At 39.3% G+C, this 22,444-nt stretch overlaps 1 protein-coding gene across 6 annotated transcripts in view; it reads right to left on the bottom strand.

The window, feature by feature from the left end:
* Window positions 1-22,444, bottom strand: part of ARHGEF3 (Rho guanine nucleotide exchange factor 3) — a 112,058-nt gene that overhangs the window by 69,384 nt on the left and 20,230 nt on the right. For all 6 annotated transcript variants that reach the window (XM_064723892.1, XM_064723895.1, XM_064723889.1 and 3 more), the window contains one exon: window positions 4,226-4,292. In XM_064723892.1, coding sequence (XP_064579962.1) covers window positions 4,226-4,292 — 67 coding nt within the window. The remainder of the gene's footprint in view (window positions 1-4,225; window positions 4,293-22,444) is intronic.

The following is a 22,444-nucleotide window of genomic DNA, read 5'->3' as shown; positions in this document are numbered from 1 at the left end:
TCTCTATTTATTTTCAGCACTGAAGATCTTCAGCCAAATCTGTTGTGTGTGGCAGGGAGGAAATAAAGAAAGGATCATAATGGTTCAGATGTTTGCTTAAAGCATGCAGGAAATTATGCTCTCTCAGTGGAACAGTGGAGAGGCATTTCAGAGACAAGGGCAGACAAAACCAGCATCCTCTTCAGTTCTGCCTACAGCCCAGTATTCTTCACTGCTCAGGTAACTGCTCTTCTTTTGACTGACTGGCAGTTTCTTCATAGTCAACTCAAATGCCATGATAGCAACACTGTGTACCACTACTTCTGCAAATTTATTTATCTTTTTTTTTTTTTTTTTAACAATCATTTGAAGACTTCCATTTGTATATCTAAGTCTAGAAGTTTATCCTGCTGGCATAAACAAAGTGGGTACTTTTAAGGGAGACAGATAAAGCAGCTGAAATCTCAAACTCTCAAGAGATTCTTATTCTTCTTGAATTCAAAACTTCCTTGTTTATAAAACTGACTGTTCTTAGTGTGGTAGAAAACAGCATACAAGCATATAACTCAGGACTGTATCATAACTACCAAAAAACCACAGAAGCTTTGATCCTCACATCTAATTGTGTGTGGATGACTGAACACTTGTAATCCTCATTTGATGGAAGGCTTTGTGAAATGAAGCTGTTTCCCACTCCACACAGCAACATAACACATTATTTACACGGACACTCAGAGCAGCATATTCACCTGATCTCTCTTGCTCATAAGCACCAAACAGTGATGAAGAGGAAAGCCACTTATCCGCATCAAGGTTTTAAGGGAAGGGTGGCATGGGGATGGAAAGGACAGTGAGAGTTAATGGTAATCAGAAGATAAAGCAAAAATAGAATTAATAGTATTTTCTGTGTCAAGATCTGTGCTGGTGTTTTCTTTATATTCATTATTGACCTGCCTCTGAACTGCCCTATCCCTTCAGATATTTGTGCTTCTTCTCCCTGCCAAGTCCCAGGCACAATTTGCTCACCACTGACACCATCTTATCATCTCAGGGTCAGCACTTCCAAAGGCTGAACTGATCAACCTGCAGGGCTCTACACATTTCTGCCTCCACTTTATACATCCATCTCTCTGCTTTTATACTCCCTAGCTTTCCTCCATTTCTGTACTCTATCCATTTCCACTCTCTCTCACAATTCTTTCACAGCTCTTTGCTTTCTCCACCCTGGCTATCCCTCTTTCCAAGTTGCAGATTCCTCTTCTTCTCTTCTCCAATCCTATATCCAAGATAGGATTTTGCTTTTATTCCTTTTCTATAGTCTATACTTTATATTCCTTTGCTTCATTCCTTTTCTATTTTAAGTACCCCCTCTAACACCTAACCTCCTACATTCTAGTCTTTCCTCCACTATGGGATATTCTTATCTCCACAGGATCTTTGTTTCTTCCTCTGGAATGGCAGCTGTCACTATAAGTACTTTCCCTTTATAATAGTCTATTTGTTAGATACGTGACTGTAAAAATCTCTTCAAATCCCAAATTACCCTGATGCTTTCTGTGTATGCAGGAGGAGCTGGTAGCAAAAAGATTTCACTGCTCAGTAACATAAAGTCTAAATTTAATCTCAACCAGGTTTAGTTTATTCAGTTTAAAAAAAATTATTAACTCCTTTCTCCCCACTGATATCTAAACACGGCCCAAAATTCTCAAAGTCGCTGCTTACCACTACCTAAAAACAACAGAAACGTGATGTCATTCTGACATGAAAATCCCCATTGAGAGAGTTGAACATGACCTCTAACCATGGAACTCAAAAGTGCTGTTCAAGATGGAAATCTGCTTCTTCTGATAAATTTAAGTAAGGAAAAGAGAAGTGCAGAGGAGTTTCTTTGGTAAATGTGTCATATCCGGGCCTTCCTTATCTCACTCTGAGGTTTACGTTGGTGTATTTTCCAGGTTTCTTTAACGTGTCCTTTTATCAGCCTGATACTGAGACATTGCAACAGAGTGAACTGACTGCAAAGCAAGGACAGGGAGATGAGCACAATGTTGCAATTCTGTGCTAATCACTTTATTCTTTGTTATTATTTGTGACTGTTGAAATGATCCTGTATTAGAGTCTGTAATAATAGAAGTTAAAAAAAACATAGCCATGAATAAGTCAGCTCCAGAGTTGTGTTTGTTATACTCAGCTGTGGCTCTGCTCCACTGTCAACATTAACCTAGTAATTTTAGCCAGTAAGGTTTTAGTCCTGTTTGAGAAAAGACATCAAAGCCAACCTATTATCTTTCACCATCTCTATGAAAACCTGTGTGGCTTCAAGTCTGCTCACTGGGCTTTTCATAACATATTTTTTTTCATCCATCAAAATAAAATTAATGCTCACACAACGCAAATATCAACCAACACGTAGCTCTCTCTTTTCCAGTGCTCAGCTATCTTGGCTTCAGCATCCAAGCAGATCAAGTGAACAACTCAAACAGGTTCTTGCCTTGATGCAGCCATTTATGTCTAACAATTAACTGCAATTGCCTACTACACACTGTATGAAATATTACAGCTGTAGAACGTAGCATCTGTGCTGCTATCTCATAAGTTTCCTTAAAAATAAGCTAACAGCCACCTGCCACAGATCTTCATTTCTACCCATGAAGGAAGCAGCTGGAAGATCCCTTAACTTGTTGCCTGTTTGCTCTCTAATACTACTATTCCTATCTGCTTTCAGGTTCTTGATTCTGGAGGATTTTACTCCCCAGTTTTGCATTCTTTGGGTGCAGCTCACTCCACCTGCACCACACAGGATCACAGAGCTCATGCTGCCACTGTGAAACCAGCCCTAAGTCGTCACTTCAGTGATCTACTGCTCTGAGCTTGGGATCACTGTTTCTTCAGCTGCAACTCATATCTACACTACTCTTCCCACTATTTTCATACCCACCTTCTTCCACAATTACTTTTCCAGGAAAGAACTGAGGGAAACACTAGAGTCAATTTTATTTTTATACTGGCTCTGAATTAATCTACAGCTTAGAAGTTGTTGGTATTTTGCCTACACTCTTGACCTTGCCCTTGTGAGGGAACTATTTTCTTGGTATCACTGATAACTTCACCCTGGTGTGACACAAGAAACAGTGACAACAGAAAGCTCACACTAAACAATAGCAGATGCTCTACTTAAAACATCAAGTTAGAATGCAAAATTCAGTGAAAAATACTTTTTGTTTTAATGAAGTTGACCACATTATGAACAACAATCAGTAAATCAATCAATGCCATTAACTCTTTCAGCAAAGCATTTAAGTAACGTCTGCCTACTTAACTATTCTGGTGGAAGAAGCTCAGAGGAAACAAATTTATATGTTCTCCCAAATACAAGTCAGTTCACATTACTTGTAATGGTAATTTAGTGTTCATTATACTTAAAGAATTCTGCAAGGTAGAAAAGCCTTTCCTTTAACCAAAAGATTAGTGTGACTTGGATACAACATGCAGTGACTTCTCCTGGACTGTATCCCAGGCTCTTACACACGTGGCAAACACAGCATTGCCACAACACCACCATCACAGAGTGTTTTACACCAAAGGGTGTAGAAGGGCTCACAGGCCTCATGGGACAGAGAGGGGACAACGTGGCTGACTCTGAACTAATTAACCTACTAAGAAGCTACCTCTGAAACCTGAAGAGGACAAGAATAAAAGCTCCTGATCCCAGCAGCAAATACAAAGATTTTTAATGTCACTTGCATTGCTTTTTCATGTATCTTTTCAGTCAGTTTCATTGGGAAGACACAAGCGTCCACATTTCCTTATTCAGCCAAGCAAATAAAATCTATTCCCTTCTGCCTTGTAAGAGACCCACATAATTTTTGTTATGATTTAACTGTACTTCTGCAGAGTTCACACATGCAAACTTGCAATAACTTTACAAATATCTATATTAGAATTAAATAGTATCAGTCCAGTTTCCATTATTCATTTTAAGATATGAAAACACATCCTATTTTTTTTTAATTTAAAGTAGGTTAATGTAGTGTGATTATGTTCTACACACCTCAGAATAATACAAACACATTGTAAAACAAAAAAGCTGGCATTGTTAGAAAACCTTTTAAGGAGGGTACAAAATTAAAAGTTCCAGTCTAATAGTTTGCCATGATTTTAGTCCTAACAGATGATGGTTTAACGACAAGATTACACTGCAACAGAAGGGAATGCTATACCCTGAACAAAACAATATGAAACTTACCCCTCTGAAATTCCAGCCCTTGGTGGAAGAAAACAAGGAAAAATTATTCTGTTGCTGCTGTTTCGGCCTGCAAGATGAGACAAAGAAAAGTGTTTACATTTTCAGCTGCCATATTTTCTATCTCAGTAACAAAATGACAATAGAGGGAGAAAAGAAAAACACTTCAAGTACTAAGACACTTCCTTGGCTGTACCTCTGACAGGTTTCTGTCTTCAGTGCAGTTACATGTTTTAATTCAAATTGAGCACTGAGGGACATGGCAGCCTTTCAACCATTCAGAGATGCTCTGACTTGATGTTTGACAGCAATTTATTCCTCCCACTGATTTTCAGCAGAGACAGCCCTGACCCAAACAGTCTGTGAAGCCGCAATTTCGCCACGTGATGCAAGATGGTGCAGCTGGACTGGAGGGGGACATTTCAGAGCCTTTAATCCTGACAGTGGAGCTACACAAAGCTGTAAAACAGCAAGTTAGCCAGCCTCTTGTGTGACACTAAAAACTAGAAGCTGACTTGTTTTTACTCCTTCCAAAAAAAAAAATCTGTCTCCTACTCTATAATTAGCACTGGACAATTATTTCTGAAAAGTAACCATAACATGGCTCACTTCTCTCCTAATGAGTGCTTTTTACCAGTAAGATCCTCAATTAGTTCACAAAGGTAGGCAAACATTGCTGAGATTTTACACATGAAGTCAGATCAAAGCTCGAGCGACCTGCTGAAGCTGACCAGACCAACACATGGTTTGGCAGCAGGACCCAAGTGCTGAGCAGCTGCAACTCCAACCTTGCAATTACACAGGTTACAGAAGCGACCACAAATAGTAACAGGAGCACAAAAACTTGGTTAAAAACCAGCAAATTAAATGGCTGCTTGTCAAATCTCACCATCCAACAATAACACAACGTTAAAGCACTGAATTAACACAAGTTCTTCCTGCTGCTTATAGTTCCTGAAGGACTCCAACACACCATACCTCAATTTTTTTATTACAATCAGGAGAGCAATAGTTTCCACTGTCTTTTTTTTCTGTCTTCTATTTTTTGGTGTAAAATATTTGGTGTATGAACATTTTTGTTTTCATGTTCATTAAAACACATCATAGAATTGTGATCACAGTAAATATTTTTAGATGCCGGCATAATGCAAATAACTATAATTATGATAAGTAATTTTTGTAACATCAAAGGTTGAGATGTAAATCTCCTTAGTTTTTCACTGTACCAGCCTGCCAACCAGAAAAAAAATGTTGATATTGAAGTGCATTGGCAAAGAGCACAAGGCAGCATACACAACAGACTTTAGCTGTCCTACTAATAAATCCTCCACTACAGCTTTCCAAGTTAAAATATTTTGAAATTGAATTTCTAACATAAAAGCCTCACTGCAACAGTAAGTGCATTACAAAAAGAGAAGAATGTGATAAACAAGAGCAAGTTACACAGGTTATCAATTGTCCTCATGGTGTTTTGCACCTTTTTATTCACAGTTGATATCACACTGGAAACCAGTCAGATTTTTGAGAAAGCATAGTGAGCTTTCTATAAAGCTGTGCTCCTTAGTAATTTCGGAAAAAATATATGCTTGAACTTACACTTCATCATTTTGATCTTGTATATTAATGCCATCCATGCATTTATTTTCCCACTTTGTTAAGAACTGCAATAATTCTATACTAACTAAGATGAATGTAGGGGAAGCAAAAGACATTTCAACTTCAGTTTATGACAGTTTAGACAATATTTCAAGGGAAATGAATGACTTGATTAAAAATTATCCATCCTCCCAATCATTCTGTAATAAGAACTGAGAACTCTGTAATAAGCAATAAATTTGTCATATCATCCATCTACGCTCAACTAAAGTCCATCCAGCAGAAGGATGACTAAGCAATTGTTATCCATCTCTAACTTTGCCATTCACTGACAGCAACACAAAAGACTACACAAAACCAGACAGTCTTTATAAAGAGCACACACATCAAATTTACATTTTGCAATAGGTATCACAACAGGTATCCTCTTCCCTCTTATCAATCAAGAGCCTTGCTTCATTTTGATGAGACTGAATCTCCCCATCATTCACAATGGCCTGCTAACTCTTCTTGTTAATGCTGCTGTGGTGTTATTAAAGGGCCTCAAATGTAGCAGCTTAATCAAACAACGCAGTTTTACCAAAAGGAGTTAATTAAAAAGTCAGAGAAGCATATGGAGGTCACTGTATGCTCCTCCATGACTTGCTGACCCAATCTGATATCAGGGTACAACAAAATTCTCCACAAAATATTTTTTTTCCACCCAATGTGTGCAGCACTCTTCTAAAATCAGACTGAAGCATTCCCTATTTTCTACTCTATCAGAGGCATTTGAAGCCTGGAACACAGTCAATGTTCCAATTCTCCTTTCCCATTACAAGCAAGCACTTGATACAGCCCATCTCAAAGGTACCAAGGTATTAGAACTGCAGAAGAACTATCCCCTCCATTTTCCTGAAAGACTGTTTCAGAAATCTCACTGTTCCCATAACTAGGCATGACCTACATTAAACATATTTAAAACATTTACAATCACCATTCTGAACCAACATTTTCCAGCCTAACACACCCCCAAGTGAAAATGAAGTAACATAAATCTTCTGATTCTCAAATGCAGCTCAAGTGACAAAATTTAGTTCTATCAAAAGCAAGACCTCATTTACAGTTTTCAGTTTGGTCCTTCACTATCTTACAGTGATTTTCATCACTTGGTCTTCCCACTGTCAACATCAATGAAAACTGTACTGAAAAAGAAATAAAGCATTGAAGCATTTTCAAACACATTTTAAATTAATGTTTTGCTCTTTTTTTTTTTCCTACTAACACATTACTACTGTTACCTCAGATCATTCTGTTTACTGGATAGATCCTTTTTGAAGTGCAGCAGGATATGAGATAATTAAGCAGCAGCTTGTGTTATAAAACTATTAAAATACTAAATAGCTATTTGATATTTAAATTGCAAAACTGTCAAAGAATTCTATTTTTGCAACATCCAATAGATATTACACTTGGATCGGAAGGATAGGTGTCCAATAGTGTATTAGATGCACCTAGTTTTGTAACAAAATTTACAAGACCAATAACAAAAATCATCACTGGCATAAGCAGGTAGCTGATAGAACAAAATAAAACATTAGCTTGAAGAAAAAAAGAGGAGCTATTAATGGGCATTAAAAGTGATGAGCAGAACTGACTTTTAGAGGCATGTAAATCTAAAACAAATTATTCAGATACCATAGGAAGGATTTTTCAAATATCAAGGGCAGGCCAAAGATGGCTCCTACAACTGAATGCACTGTGATAACACTCTCGAAATGCACCAAACGGGTTATCACTGACTAGATCCTGGTGAGATCACAGAGGTTGAGAGGAGGAGTTCCTCCCTAAAATTACTTACAACGAGAGTCTCAGAGCTGCAATTTCTAACATGTGACCTTTCTTACACATGGATCTCTTTTCATTTAGCTAAAAGGCACCAAAACATTTTCTCCTGGGCATCACAGTGTTAAGAAGCAAAGACTAAAAGGTGAGGATATAACGGAACTCTGCAGACAGTGGGAGGGAGGGGTCACCAAACCCTCCATCTGAGCTTGGCATCACTATGGAAAGTTACCTTGGGAATAAACCTGAAACCAAGTCCCTCCACTGTGAGGAAAGTACAAGTGGGGTCTGTCCCTTGGAGAGGCAGCCCTGGAGAAAATAAGCATTGAGCTCATCCCTCTGTGTCAAACTGCTCCTCCTCATCAGCACAAGTTTGAACTGCATATCCTCCATTTCACCTTTCAGCTCCAGCACTGGCAACATCAGCCAGGAAATGGCAGCTTCACCCCTTAGCAACACAAATATATCTTAGACCCCTTGAAGCATTTACCAGGAATGACTGACTTGCTTACCTGCTAGCTCCCAGTGATCCTGCAGTTCAGTAAGAGTCATTTAGAATTTTGCCAAACAAAACTTTTATTACTGCAGGAACTTCTGACACCAGTAATACCCTCTGTGCTCTGGCACTTGCTCTGACCAAGGTGCTTCTACCACTGTTTTGTAGCCTAGGGAATAAAATGCTTTTGTCCTTAAGATGTACAGGATTTTCTGTTTAGGTTCCATCACACACACACAATGCATATATTATAAAAATATTTTTACACACTAAATTAACATGCCTCTCAGAATAAATCAGTGGAGCTTCTTTCTGCAACCTTTACTTTGCTGTTAGTTATATAATGACAATTGGTAGGTAAAGTGTATAAAGGAATCTAAAAACTAAAACACAGACTGAACGTTGAAAAGTTTCTATTACATTTACTAATAAAATGTTTCATCTGCCTTGAAGCATGATAAGTTAAGTGAACAGTTTATGGTAGTTTATATTAAGCTCACACAACTTTTACATCTTCATCTGATCTTCCAGTCTATCTGCACACAGAATCACTGACTACAAGGGTATTTCTAAGATATGAATATCCAAACTGTGCGTGTTTTGTTTAAAATATTCCACTCCTACATCCGTTCAAAGATAAAAGCTCATTTTTCACATCTACATGAATACTCAGATAATGAAAGGAAAGCTCAAACCACTTGGAGACAAACTGTGCTAACTAAAATTTCTTTTCTATCTGCAGAAATAAAGGTTGTTACTACAGATGTGAATATTCTACCAAGATACTGTTAAATAATAAATAGTACCTACTGCTCAGATCTGGTCTTTGTGATGTCATCTGCTCAACCCATCAATATGTACACTACAACACTGGTCAGAAAGCACATTTATTTTTATTTTAATACATTGGAATAGTTGTGGTACTAAATTCCACGCACAAAAAATGTCAAAATGGTTTACCTGGTGAAGCCTGAGACATGCAAGAACATTTTAGCTTTGAGCAGTAGTTTTGAATACAGACTGTCTCGGATATTTAAATAACAGGTAATAATAATGTACCTTTGGTACTGATTTTAAAAGCTGGAAAAAAGCTCATGCTTTCACCTACTCAATAAAAAACATTGAATCATCCACTTGTAATCTCAAACACTATTTCTCTTTTATACTAAGCCTGTGCATTTTGGCACCAAACTGAGATTGTGGAAAATTCCATTCATTTTCCAGAAGTGTAAAGCAAATCTAATACAACAGAATTTTGGTTCAAAAAATATTTAAGCTTATACAAAGAGTTGACTTGATGGGTTTTTCTTGCTAAAGGCAAAGTAACTCTAAGGCTGGGTGCATGTTTGATCTGCCTGGGCCCCATCCTGCAGACAGAAGCTCAACACAAATGGGTAACTGGGGGTGGGGAGGCCCCTCAGCAGAGCCAGGCTGAACACTTTTGTCTTGAGAGAAACAAAAATACCAAGGAAAAACACAGATGACTGATTTTCAGCTCCTATGCTGACTTCCTGAATATGAACATAATCTTTTACTGTCCTACTCTCATGAACTGGCATAAATGCATTAAGAAAGCAAAACAGCCCCTGTGAATGTGGCTGCAGAGCCAAAGCAGGTACGTGTAGCAGTGAGCTGTCACACACCTACTCTTTTCCCATGCTTTCTGCAGAACACGTTTATTTACACTGTGAATCAATGCACCCTACCATAAAGTAGCTCTAACAAAACCCAAAGAAGCTACAAAACGCATTTTTTTCATTTCTGTATTTGATTCATTTCCTGCAAAAATTAAAAACATCCTTATGAAAGATGAAAAAAAGAAATCTGAAGGTCAACTGAAGAGCTACTTCTCAATCTAAAACTCAGACATCCCACATGATGTAACATTTCACCTTCTGAAGAATAACAAGCTTGATTTAAAGCTTTAAAGAAATAACAAATTATTTCTTAATTTCTAATTATTGCAGGTTGATGCAATAAATGCCATCAATATACAGGACTATAAAAGCATCCCCCTTGATATCCATGAACTCTGGTCACATCTGAGAGAGAAATCCTGGCTCTGGCCAGCAGGAGGACCCAGACTTTTCTGCTGTTACACAAAGGTGCAGCTGTTATCCTTATGTTTCTGTGAAAAATATCACTTTTTCATGAATATTATAAAAGGCTGAGATGAGAGCGATAATTCACAGCTTTACTTTGGCTATGCAGCTTAAAAACATTCCTGTGTCGTTTCAATATATTCAGAAGAAAAAACAGCAATAACACTTGTTAATTTTTAGTCATTACCTCAGCGCATTTGTGCATCTCAGAGACACACTGAATTCTTTGCAGGGAGCACAACTGCTCATTCAAAAGAAATGTTTGCTCATTTCCACCCAACAGCCAGAGAGGATCCTCTGGTCCATGGAGAAACAAGATCTGGTGCTAAGGTTAAACTGCTCCCATCATCAGGGAGAAAAAGCCAAGCCTCGGGGCAAAAGCCTCGCAACACTCATGCTCAAGGAAAGACAAGTCTGCTTCGTTTTCTTTTCAAACTAGAACCTAAAGCTGGGAAATCCACTTAGGTCAGCAAGACTGGATAACCTGCTGGTTAGACAGGAAAAAAAAGGTTTCCACACAGAGAAATCAAACAAGGGATTTCTTAGCTGTTCAAAATCCACCCAAATAACATTTTCATCTCTACCATAGAGAACCTACTGACACTGTCAAAACCATTCAAATGCCACCACATGATATTCTTGATAAAGGAAATGGGTGTGTTCTGAAAGCCCTTTCTGTTTGGATGTATCTCGTCTGGCTCTTTCTGAAGGTAAACTTGAGTTCCTGAGGAGCTGTGATTCACTAACAGGCACTCAGAGAGACCAGAAGCACTGAACAAAGAGGGCAACAGTATTTACAACAAGTAACATCTGGAGGCAAGTCAATCCTATACACTATTTTAAAACTTTTGTACTGCTGGTTCCTTATCCTTCATTTGCAACTTCATCTTTTTGCTGCATTACAGCTTGCATTTCACCTGAAAGGGCAAAAATTGTAGGTTTGTAACTAAAAGGTTGCACAGGATCATTATAGTCAATTTCGAGACTTTTCTGTGTTGAAAAGTAAAACACCCCTACGCACCTTTTCAAGAGAGCTGTGTGATACTTTCACACCTTGCTCTCAAGGATATGGCACTAAGCCAGTCAGACAAGGAAAGAAATCTGTTTTTATTAAATGTGATCAGTTATAGAGGACTAACTTGCAGCATAATGGTTCACTGAGCGAGACTGTTCTTGCGTGAAGGGTTTCACACTGAGTGACAAGAACCACTCCTGCAATCTCTATGCAGACAGACCAGAACATCTTATCTTGAGATTTTAACAGGCCTGTCACCACCAGAGCTAACAAACTAAACTTTTCCACTGGATGCAGCCCATGCCCATGACTTATTTTCAGTATGCAGTAACTGCTTCTCTTAAAAAGTTAAATCATACCACAATTTTCTGTCTCCATTAGTTCTGCCTTCCAGCGTGCCTAAAGGATTGGAGGCTGTCATGGCAAATTCCACTTAGCTACTTTGTCACATACAGGTCAATAACTTGGACAGAAATATCTCACCAAATATTAAATTCTGCAGCATCCTGGGGCCCTGCTCAGAATACAAGCAAGTATTTTATGATGGCATAACTACAACATGGACAACAGAAATTCTCCCACACATTTTCAGTGAAATAAAGCACAGAATATTAAAAAGTGGGGGGAAAATCGGGGAAAGTCAGTAATTCATAGAATAGTACAGTCATTAAGGCTGCAAAATACCCCCAAGATCATTAAGTCCAACCTTTCACTGACCACCACCTTGTCACTCAAACCACAGCACTCACTGTCACATCCAGCTGTTTCCTGAGCTCCTGCAGGGATGGTGACTCCACCCCATCCCTGGGCAGCCATTCCAATGCCTGACCACCCCTTCTGTGAAGAAATCCTTCCTGATATCTCATCTGAACCTCCCTTGATGCAGCTTGAGGTCTTTTCCTCTTGTCCTCATCACGTTATCAATAACAAAACTTTTAATGGGATGTTGCAATATTTATATCAAGCCTGAGGGATAAAGCTTCAACTTTTTCAACATTTTGCCATTTCTAGATATTTAACTTGGATTTTTTTCTTTTAATCCCAAATCCCAATACTTTCTTTTTTCTTTGAGTGTTGCTTTAAAGACAAGCATCCAACAAAAACCTGGGAGAGAACACCTATGATCTATTACATTACCAAGACCAGTAAGTACAATAAATGCAACAAAATTTTTAAGAGACAGCTGAAACGTCTGTAATGCATGTGATATCAGCATGTGATATTTAGATACAAGTCATCAAGATCAAACTATGTAGCTTTTAGACTTACAAAGACATTTTTGCTTATAAACTTTCACCTGCATTACTAGCAGATTGCACACCACAGGGGCCCAAACAAATAGTGATTTCACCTCCATTTCATCACATTTCCATCTGCACAGTAATTCCTATTAAGTTGCATAAATAACTCTAAGAACAACTATCAGCCCCCAGGGCTTAGAAAACTGCTTTCTGCTCATATTTAACAAAGTGCTCTTCATTTATATTCAGCTTTAACATATTTTTGTCGATCTCAAAAATAATTACCAGAATCTTGCAAATATTTACTAGTTTAGTTTCCCTTTTTCTATACATATAACTCATTAGAACTTTTCCTTTGTGGCCACAAATCCCCAGAGTACCAAAAGTACTTTGGGTTACTCCATGACAGTGAAGCTACCAAATCAAGCCCTGAAATGCTTTCAAGTTTCAAAGTTTATTCATATCATAAACACCAGACTGGCTTCCCCTTTGTTCCAAATGAAAGCGAAATAAATATGAACAAGGCAATTGTATGCACAAAGGCCAGTTTACAAGTACAAGGAGAGCTAGATGCAACAACAAACAGTTTCAGGATACTGCATCTAACACTGAAAAAAATTATTTCTGAAAAAAGCAGAAGAGTTTTTGAAGGAAATTTATAAATGGACACTGAAGTCAACAAATACTGACCTCTGCCACGTGACTTGTGTGGTCCTGACCTTTGTTGCACAGTGAGGTCAGAAGGCTACTAAGACAGTGTTTATTAACAGTATTTGTCACATGTAAATGATTTACATAATTCTTCAAGACACAACCAAGTTAGAGTTCCTGAGCAGATTTTATACTACAAATTTGCCTGAAGACGTTTCTCTACAACATAGAACATTTGAAGCCAGTGACAAATTTGACACCTAACATTTGTAACACTTTTCATTGGTCTTTGGGATGATACTTCAGCAATACATTGAAAAGGTGTTCCTACTCTGAAACCAGACACACCTGCCAGCATATGTGGGGCTTTATGCAAGAGAATTACTTCTTATAAAGTAAGCAACCCCCCATACTTTCACTGAAGGGACATTTAACATGAGATGCAAAAGCAAAATGTTTTCAGTTAGTTATTATTCACAGCTGGGTTCCTGTGGGAACATTTTCTGCATCACTGTTGCCATAGTAATTACTATAGAAACCCTGAATGCAATGGACTCAAACCTGTTCAAACTGTGGTACCATTAAAGCTCTATTCAAAATATCCACTCAGGACAGAAAATGTTCACTTATGTCTACTTTTGTCAGCAACAAGTTAGGTTTTCTACTCTCTTCAATATAAATACACTAACTACATTAATTTCAGCCCAAGACCATTTTACAAGAACATACAGGAAACCTTGTTAAAATAATTTTCTTACGAGTACAGAATCCTATATTTTAAAATAACATTATATCAATGATAGCTCCTAAATTGTTTATGCTTTGTCCCAGGTCAAAGAACATTTCTTTAAAAGTGCATTTATCAGTAGGAGATACCTGGAGCTAGTTTTTTTCCAAAATGCATATATAAGTACATATAAAAAAGTATAATTTATTTCTATGGATACAGACACTCCTATGCTTTTTCCTTTCCTTCTTGATTACAATCCCTGCAAAACCAGGCATTAACACATGAAGTGAGGTACAAAATGGGATTTTGTTGTAAAGCAGAACAGTGATGAGCCACCAGTGGAGGAAATTAGTAGCATTTGCACATCTGCACACAGAGCTTTGTTCTTTATTTCCATCATGTTCTGGGTTTTGTTTGTTTGGTTTTTTCAGACACACTCTGCTGTTATGTTTCCTCTGAAACTTTTAATGCCGTGCCTTTAAAATAGAGCACAATTATCTCTGTTCTCACTCTTGCTGATAGCTAATGTATTTGGGTTTCAACGAGGTACATTAAGACACACACAGGGAAATATTTCATTATAAAAACTGAAAATCTCCCCAGTCACAAACACAAAAGAACAGCCTTTTTCAGTCTCTATACAGAAAGTACTGGAAGACCAGGACAATATCCCCAGTCACTACAGCAGCTGAAGTAAGAGTCGAACCACAAGGGAAGAAATTAAACAGATGTTGATTTGATCAATGATGATGCAAAAGTATTTAACATTTCCTTTGTGGTCATGGATACCAGAACTGCTGTCATTATTCTAGGTGAGTGATCCTCCTCCTTTTGAATACATCAAGTATGTTTCTGAAGCCAAGCTGCTGGATTTTTTCCAATCACTTACACTACATCTCTTGATTAATAAAACAATATCTGTGCTTTCAGGACAGCATTTTTTATTTCCAAATACATCAAAAACAATGTTTTATGAACAACTGATGTGAAAAGAGTTCACTTCAGCTGAACTCTCACCGCCTCCAACTGAAGTGGGGGTCACACATCAAGGATTTCAGGCTGCTGCAGGATGCACTGAGAATGTTATCTAAGAGCCCTCCAGGCAGATCTCCCAACCCTGACAACTTCAAGCCCAGAAAGAAGAGATATGCAGCACATTCCATAGGTCAGTCACTCAGGAGAAGTGGCACAGTAATGAAGAACAAGTTTGCAATTCCGATGCTACACTCTGGGCTCTTTGTTCAGGGTAAAGATTGAAGATAAAAGCTGCTTTCTTACTTCCAAGAGACCAAGGTGGGACCAGAATGAGGTGGAGCAGCACTCACAAGGCACGGGGTGAGATGTGAGCCCATGGTCACAGCCAGAGCTGAAGATGTGAGGTTTGGCACCGAGCACACAGGGTGACAGCAGAACCCCACACCCTGCTGCGGGCAGACTGGGCTGGGGCAGCTGAGGAAGGAACTTGCAGCGGCAGCAGCCCAGGTTGTGTCCCCCAGGTTGTGTCCCCACCTCTGCGAGCCCCTGCCATGCCAGGACAGGGCTCAGCTCAGGCACACCCGTGTGTCCCTCAGCACATTCCTGTCCCTCAGCAAGGACAGCAATGGCCCCGCTCTGTGGGCACCTCCCTGGCCAGGCCAGCGCCGAGCAGCTCCTCTCACCCCAGCCACACATGTCACACACTTCTGCTAAACTGGAGCTCGTGTGCTCTGGCAGTTTTTATATCTTCTAAAAAACGAAACCAGGCAATGAGTTCAAAACTCGCTGGCAAGACGAAGAGCAGAGCCACATGTCATTTCCTGAGGAAACCAGGCTCTCTTCAAACCACACAAACCACACACAGGCACCTTCCTTCTGCAAGTCTGACTTGCTGAGGAGCCTCGAAAAGCAAAGAAATTGGTTTCAGAACTCTGAGCTGCCATGTCCCTTGGTGTCCTACTGAGGAAGATAAAAGTTTGGGGAGTTACTTGGTTGGATCTTTCAACTCCAAATGTGTCATAACTTTCATTCTTCGTGTAAATCTATGGAATAGGGAAAAAAGCTTGTTCTTTAAGCTGGCATAATGAATCAACCACTCTGCTTGGGGAGAAATGAAATTATTTTTTGTCCAAATTTGTAAAATTGTGTGGCTTTTCTCAAGAGAAATATATTTAAAATTATTAGCAAGTGAAAAATATTAAATATTAACCACAAAGAGAAACATTAACACTATGTTTGATATGTAAACAAAGAGCTTTAGGGTTATCACTAAACTCAACTGCACTGTGAAAAAAGATGCAGAAAAGAAGCATCACAGTTTTTTTATGTTATCTTGAAATGGAGAGCAGATCAAAGCAGTTACATCTTTGCTTTAGTGGAATATAAACAGAGTTGCAGTACACTTGTAATGGAGTTCTACTGTGAGCAAAAGCCTCAGTTAACAAAAGAAATTGCCCTATAGTGCATTTGAGATGTTACTGATTGCTAAAAGGCTATTAAGGCATTAAATTACCATAGCAGACATTTATTGTAAGAATGCTCTGGTATCAGGAGTGTCAATCTTTGCACACCAATTACAAAGCCTAATAGACAATTAACACATAATAAAAGTGGGTGTAACTACATTTTTACAACAGCTTCACACAAAAACCTTTCTGTTCTTACAGAAATCTCAAAACGTACAAAGTACTGTGTAAAGAACCTGAAATTTTAGATATTTCACTTTCAAACAAATACAGGCAATTGAATAACTCAGCTTGTTTTCCTACACAAGTTAGCACTGTAAACAAAAGAAATCCATGTGCTTTGTTAAAATCCCCTCTTGTCTAAGTCTGTAACAAAGCAAGACAGCCGGCATCCATACTGATCCCAAACCTTGCTCTGCAGCACCACAGGGTTGTTTACCTGAGCAAGTTCTAAACTCTCGGGTTAGGCTGAGAAAACAGCTCAGCATTCTCTCCGGGGAAACACAGCTTGTTGCTTCACAAGGCTACAAACTATCCTCATCTATTCACCTACCGATGCAAAATCCTAAATCAACGGTGACCTGATGATGGATTAGACAGCTTTGGAGACTACCAATATCTTGGCAAGAGAATCACAGATTCCTGATTGGACAAAAAATAGTATTTAAATCACCAATTAAAACAGTTTGACTTGAAATTGGCAAGGAAATAATATCAGGAACTTTGACGGGATTTAACACAAGACCATTTCCTATAAATAAGGACACCAGAGATTCAGAATCCAAAACAAGTTTTTGCCAGTTCTCAAGTCTTTGGTCAATCTTCCTGCCTGCCCTTTGTGACAATTATGTGTTTCTGTATGCAGAAGTCAGCTGCTAAAGGCCTGAGGCAGGAGCATGGTAAGAGAAAATTGTGATCCCATCCTACCTTTATGAGAAAAACAAACAGCTGAACATTCATGGCCTGTGTTCCTCAGGGAGACAGGGACAGCTGCTTCAGTTACATGAAATTACACATTAGTAGAGGAACATAAGAAATCACAATTTTGTTTATGACTACAAAATTAGAATATACAATTTTTCCAAACTAAGTGTACAGAGTCAGGGGACATCTCACAGCTGTTTTCTTGCAAAAGAAACCTGCTCAACCTGACAGGAGAAATCTCTGCAAAGCACACCTACAGACCTGAAGGACACTGCTGGTTAGGAAAGTCCAGCCCTACCCATTCAGCACACACACACACTCTATGAGCAAAACCAAACACATACAACCTTCAGAGAGGAAATGCAGAAATGGTTCTGGTGCTAAACAATTCACCTTTTCAATACTTTGATACATTAAAAAACTACCACAAAACCAAGTATTGTAATTGTAAGAAGTCCTACAAAACAAAAGGCAAACACCAGTAGGTGGGAGGAGCTTGGCTACAGTCTAAACGGAATTCAAACATGACATATTTCCCAAAGGAAACAGCCCGAGGAGGGCCGGTGCCTCGGCCAGGAGCGCCCTCGGGGGCACAGCCCGGGCAGCAGCGACTCGCACAGCCCAGCGCTGCTCCCCTGCTCCAGCACACCCAGAAGGAAGAGATTTATTCCCATTTTGCTATTTCAGGAATAATAAACCAGCAGATTATCAAATAAATTTCAATGGGTAATGATAAACTAATTTAACCCTCTAATCCTATTTTTTTCTCTCCACTTTCTTCTTCATTTGTATGGAGATTGGTGGATATTTCCCACAATTTTCTGTTTTGTTATCGGTGCCCCTATGTCAACACAGCACAGAGGAAGAAGATGAAAGAGCTCTTTGGGTCAGTTGCTAATTTAGATAAAGGAGGATGTCCGGGGGAAGGAAAAAATCTCCAAACTTAGGAAATCTGATGGATGGGACAGAGAAGGTGCTCTATACCAGGGCAGATAGAATAAAAGCATATCAGCACCTTCCCTGTCGGCGCTGTGCTACAAATCCCTTACTGATCTGCGGCTGACTCAGCGTGACCCCTCCCTGCATTGAGAACAGCAGATCTGAGAGGGAGGGAAACGTGCTGAAGCATGCCCAGGTACAACCTGCCACATCCAGCTCTGTGTAGTAATAAATAATGGATTACAGAGTGTCAGATGTCAATGTACCTAAAGAAATGGCAAAGACACATCAGTTTTTTAAAAATTGAGTGTAACTTGTCTTTTTTAAATTTATCTAGTCACATACAACTTGCATTTAATCTCTGGAATACAAACACATTATATAGCTTTCAAAACAGAGCCATGTTTATCTTACTGTTCTGTACAGAGTGGGGCTGGGGAGACCCCAAAAGAGAAAAACTGAGAGCTCCTCCTTTTCTGGTGCAGTTTGCAGCAATTAATGAGTCTTTGAAACAACATCTTCTCTACATTCAGAAGCACAGTATTAATTGAATTCACTGTTTTAAAAACAACTATAGAATCCATCTTTTAAAATGAAGACATAACTAACCAGACAGCTCACAAAACACAGTCAGCTCTTGGCCTTCACCACTGAGTACAAAGCCTGACAGAAGATGTCAACAAACCACCTCTATTCCTGCCAACAGGTTAGGTTCATTTTTAATTTATGCTTCTTGTAATAATTAAGTTCAAAGTCGGGAAAGAAAAACATGACTTCTTCATACTAACCAACACAAGAGGATATTCTGAAATATTTGCAGATAGTTTTTTGTCACGTATTTTTAGTGAGTTTCTGTTCATAATGACAATGACCCTAATACTCCTATTCATACAGGTTTTCTCTTCCCACATCAAAAGAAACGAGGCTGCTGAAGAATTTCCTTGTGTAGTTTTAAGGCAATGGAATGACAACCCAATACAGAAAAGCTGTCTTTTGTATCCCACAGATTTGCAGGTGACCAAATGTATTCAGCTTGAAAGATAAATATTCAAATCATTGTCACTTACAACACAGCTATTGAAATTTTCAGAGCCCCACAGGAAAACCCAGTTAATTTAACCAGTTCACCTCCAGCCTACCTTCCCCCATGAAGGATAGATCAAATTACAAATCACCCTTTGTTTCTGATCTTCTGTTTGCAAATACTGCAATGTGTAAATATTCCCAAAGAAATACCTTTGTGTTCCTTAAAAACTTTATCACCAGCTCCCTCTACAGACGTAGAATGAACTAAACATATGTAAGAACTACTTTTTTGGGGGGGAGGGAGGCAAGGAGAAGTGTCTTCCTATCAGTATTAGAGTATTAGCTAGAAACTCAGCTGTAATAGATGCTGAACAAGTGTCTAAAATAAAACAGACTGTTTATAGGAACAGATTCTGGAGTCAGTGAAGAGGAATCATGACCAAGGAGAAGAACCTTTAGAAAGAGAAGCAGGGTAAGCACACAGGAAACAGATGGTTACCAGTGGTAGATGACTGGGTTTGGGGGTTTTTTTACATTAAAAAAAAAAAAAGTTGCAGTTCATATACACACATGCACCCACAGAGAGAACCAAGATGTTTCAAAGAGATGAGCAGAAGCTCACACTCTGTGTCCCTGCTCTGCCAGTGAGGAGCTGCACGCAGGGATGGAGCTGGTCAGGGCAGCTGCTCCAAGGCGGCCCCAGGGACCAGAGACAGGCCAGGAGGCCGCGCCCAGGGCAGAGGGAGCCGGAGGGGGCCGATGGCTGCATGGGATGGGCACAGCTCAGTGACTGCTGAGCAACCCCCTGTGCATGGCTTGTTTGTCTGTGCCTTCTACTGCAGCCACTGCTAGTGCTGGGAAAAGCTGGGATTGTAACAAACAGCCTCCGAGCCTTGTGAATTCCTTTAGTGCCAGCTAAAGCAGGACAGTGCTGAGTCCTGAATAAATGTGTGCAAGTGGTTCCTGCAGCCTTAAAGACCCGTGGGCCTGAGCAATGCTGATAAGAAGCGGCATCTCAGCCAGACCACGCTGGGGTGCACTCAAAGAAAAGGTACTTTTCTTTTTTGGAGGCCTCTGACCAAAATAGGATGATCTGAGGAATAGAATATTCCCCAGATGACCACCAGAGACCCTCTGATGCCTACTCTGACGTAAATAAGCTTCAAGAAGTTATTTGAATATGCAAAAGAATTTGTGTGCATGTTTAGCGTGTATGTATGAGTCTTGGGAAATGTAATGAATATGTAAAAGCTACAGAGATTTAAACCAGTGTGCTAGCTAGTGGGTTAGGCAGAAATATCCTGGCACCTAAAATAAAAGTGATGCTTCTTCCTAATACTGAAATTAGAGTGCTAGAGAGTTTTATTTCTGACTTTTGGTGACACTATCATTGTCATTAGCAAGGGGTTAAGCCATGACAACTTTGAAGGAGGGAAGGCAGTGTTTTTCTTTACTTGGCTTGCTAACATTTTTCAACAAGAGATTTCGACTATTTCTGCAACTTTTGTGGGGTTTTTTTCAGAAGATAATAGAGAAGGAAAAGAAAATACATCAAGATGATGCTGCCTATCTGAATGAGAAAATGAGGCTCTATAGCATGAATAAGAACTAAGACAGATGACAAATTTCATCCTTGTTCTAAACTATACAAACTCATTTACTTTGTATTTGCAAGACAACACTGAAGGAGATGTTTTCATCCTCTACAATCATAATTTCCATTTACAAATGACCAAAACCTGAGTTAGGGATGGTGAGGCCTCCTTCCATAGTGTATTAATTACTAACATTGGTGATCCAAGCCTGATCACCGGTATTATCACCCTGATAGCAGGCACTCTCTAATACATGGAGGGGGGCCAGGGAGGGGAAAATGAAAGGAAGTTTAAAAATTTCACATACCAAAATGTGAAAGCCTGGTTCCTTATTAAAAACTACACAGATTCACCTTCTCAGTACCAGTGATTCCTGTTCCAGCCAAGTGAGTTATTCACACACTCCAAAGTGACATTTCTATTAAACTTGGTTTCTTAGATTTCACCAGGATAGCCCATAAGGAAGAATACAACAAGACACTTTTAAAAAAACAGATGGACTGACAGATTTTTACATTCCTTTTCTACATCAAAGTAAAAGGTACAGTTTTAAAACATTCTGCAGCTCTTTAATAAAGAAATGTATTTCACTCTCTCTACACACTCCCTGTGAGCACTCAGTTTATTTGTCAGAGTACAAAAGCCTTGTCATCAGCCATGCACTAACACACATTCATAAACAAAATACCATTGAGGGCAGCCTAAAGATGCCATTACCTTTTACTTGGATAAAAATTTCTTGACATTCAACTGGATCCAATCAGCTATTTCAGAAATGTTTGCTGTAACTCCCTCCCTCAGCTAACAGCTATAATAAAGAGACATATCACATGAAAAAAGCAGATAGGACCCAATAGTCATAACCAAGTATTCAGCAAATGTTTTAAGAGACACACTATCAACAGAAATTATTTGCAGTATGACCTAGAGACAATGCAATCACATGTACAAGGTGCAGGTTATAGCTTTATCCAGGAACCTAGTGAGTGATGATCTCTCACTAAAAAAAAAAAAAAAAAAAAAAAAAAAAGAAAAAATGAACCCCCTGCAAAAACCCACCAAGGAGTAGCCTTAGCTTAGTAAGGTGTTTTTTGAACAGCCTCGGCTGCTATGTCCTTATGTGATCCCAGAAAAAGGCCAAGGGCGGGGTGGGAAGGGGGAAGGAGAGCAGCCAGGGAGGGAGCGGGCACAGCCCCTCACCCGAACCACGGCTGCCACCTCGTGGGCTCGGGCCGGGAGCAGCCCCAGCGCTTTTCTTTCTCAAGGCAAAATCGAGAGGTTTCTGATCCCGTCCAGGATGAGGAAATGCAATCCATACTTAGTTTTGCAAGACATAATGATTGAACATATGTTTAAACTTGTATTTGCCTCTGGGGCGTATTTTCTTCAGCTACAAAGCCCATTTCATGTATGCATGAGGCAAAGTCAGCAGCTGGTGAGTGCACTTAACTTTAACCCTTTCATCACATTCTCATCCCTCACTGTTTGTGGGTGTGCTGCAGAGCCTCATGAGTCACCTTCTCCTGATCTTCATCCACTTCCTTTAAGGGACTGCTCTCGGGCTGCAAGGCCCAATGCAAGTGATTCCCTTGTAACAATTTTCAATTCTACTACTCCTTTTATGGGCAGTGGAGCACTTTAA

Source organism: Zonotrichia leucophrys, chromosome 12 (assembly GCF_028769735.1).
Source record: "Zonotrichia leucophrys gambelii isolate GWCS_2022_RI chromosome 12, RI_Zleu_2.0, whole genome shotgun sequence".
Lineage (NCBI taxonomy): Eukaryota > Metazoa > Chordata > Aves > Passeriformes > Passerellidae > Zonotrichia > Zonotrichia leucophrys.
This window is presented reverse-complemented; position numbering and strand designations above follow the sequence as displayed.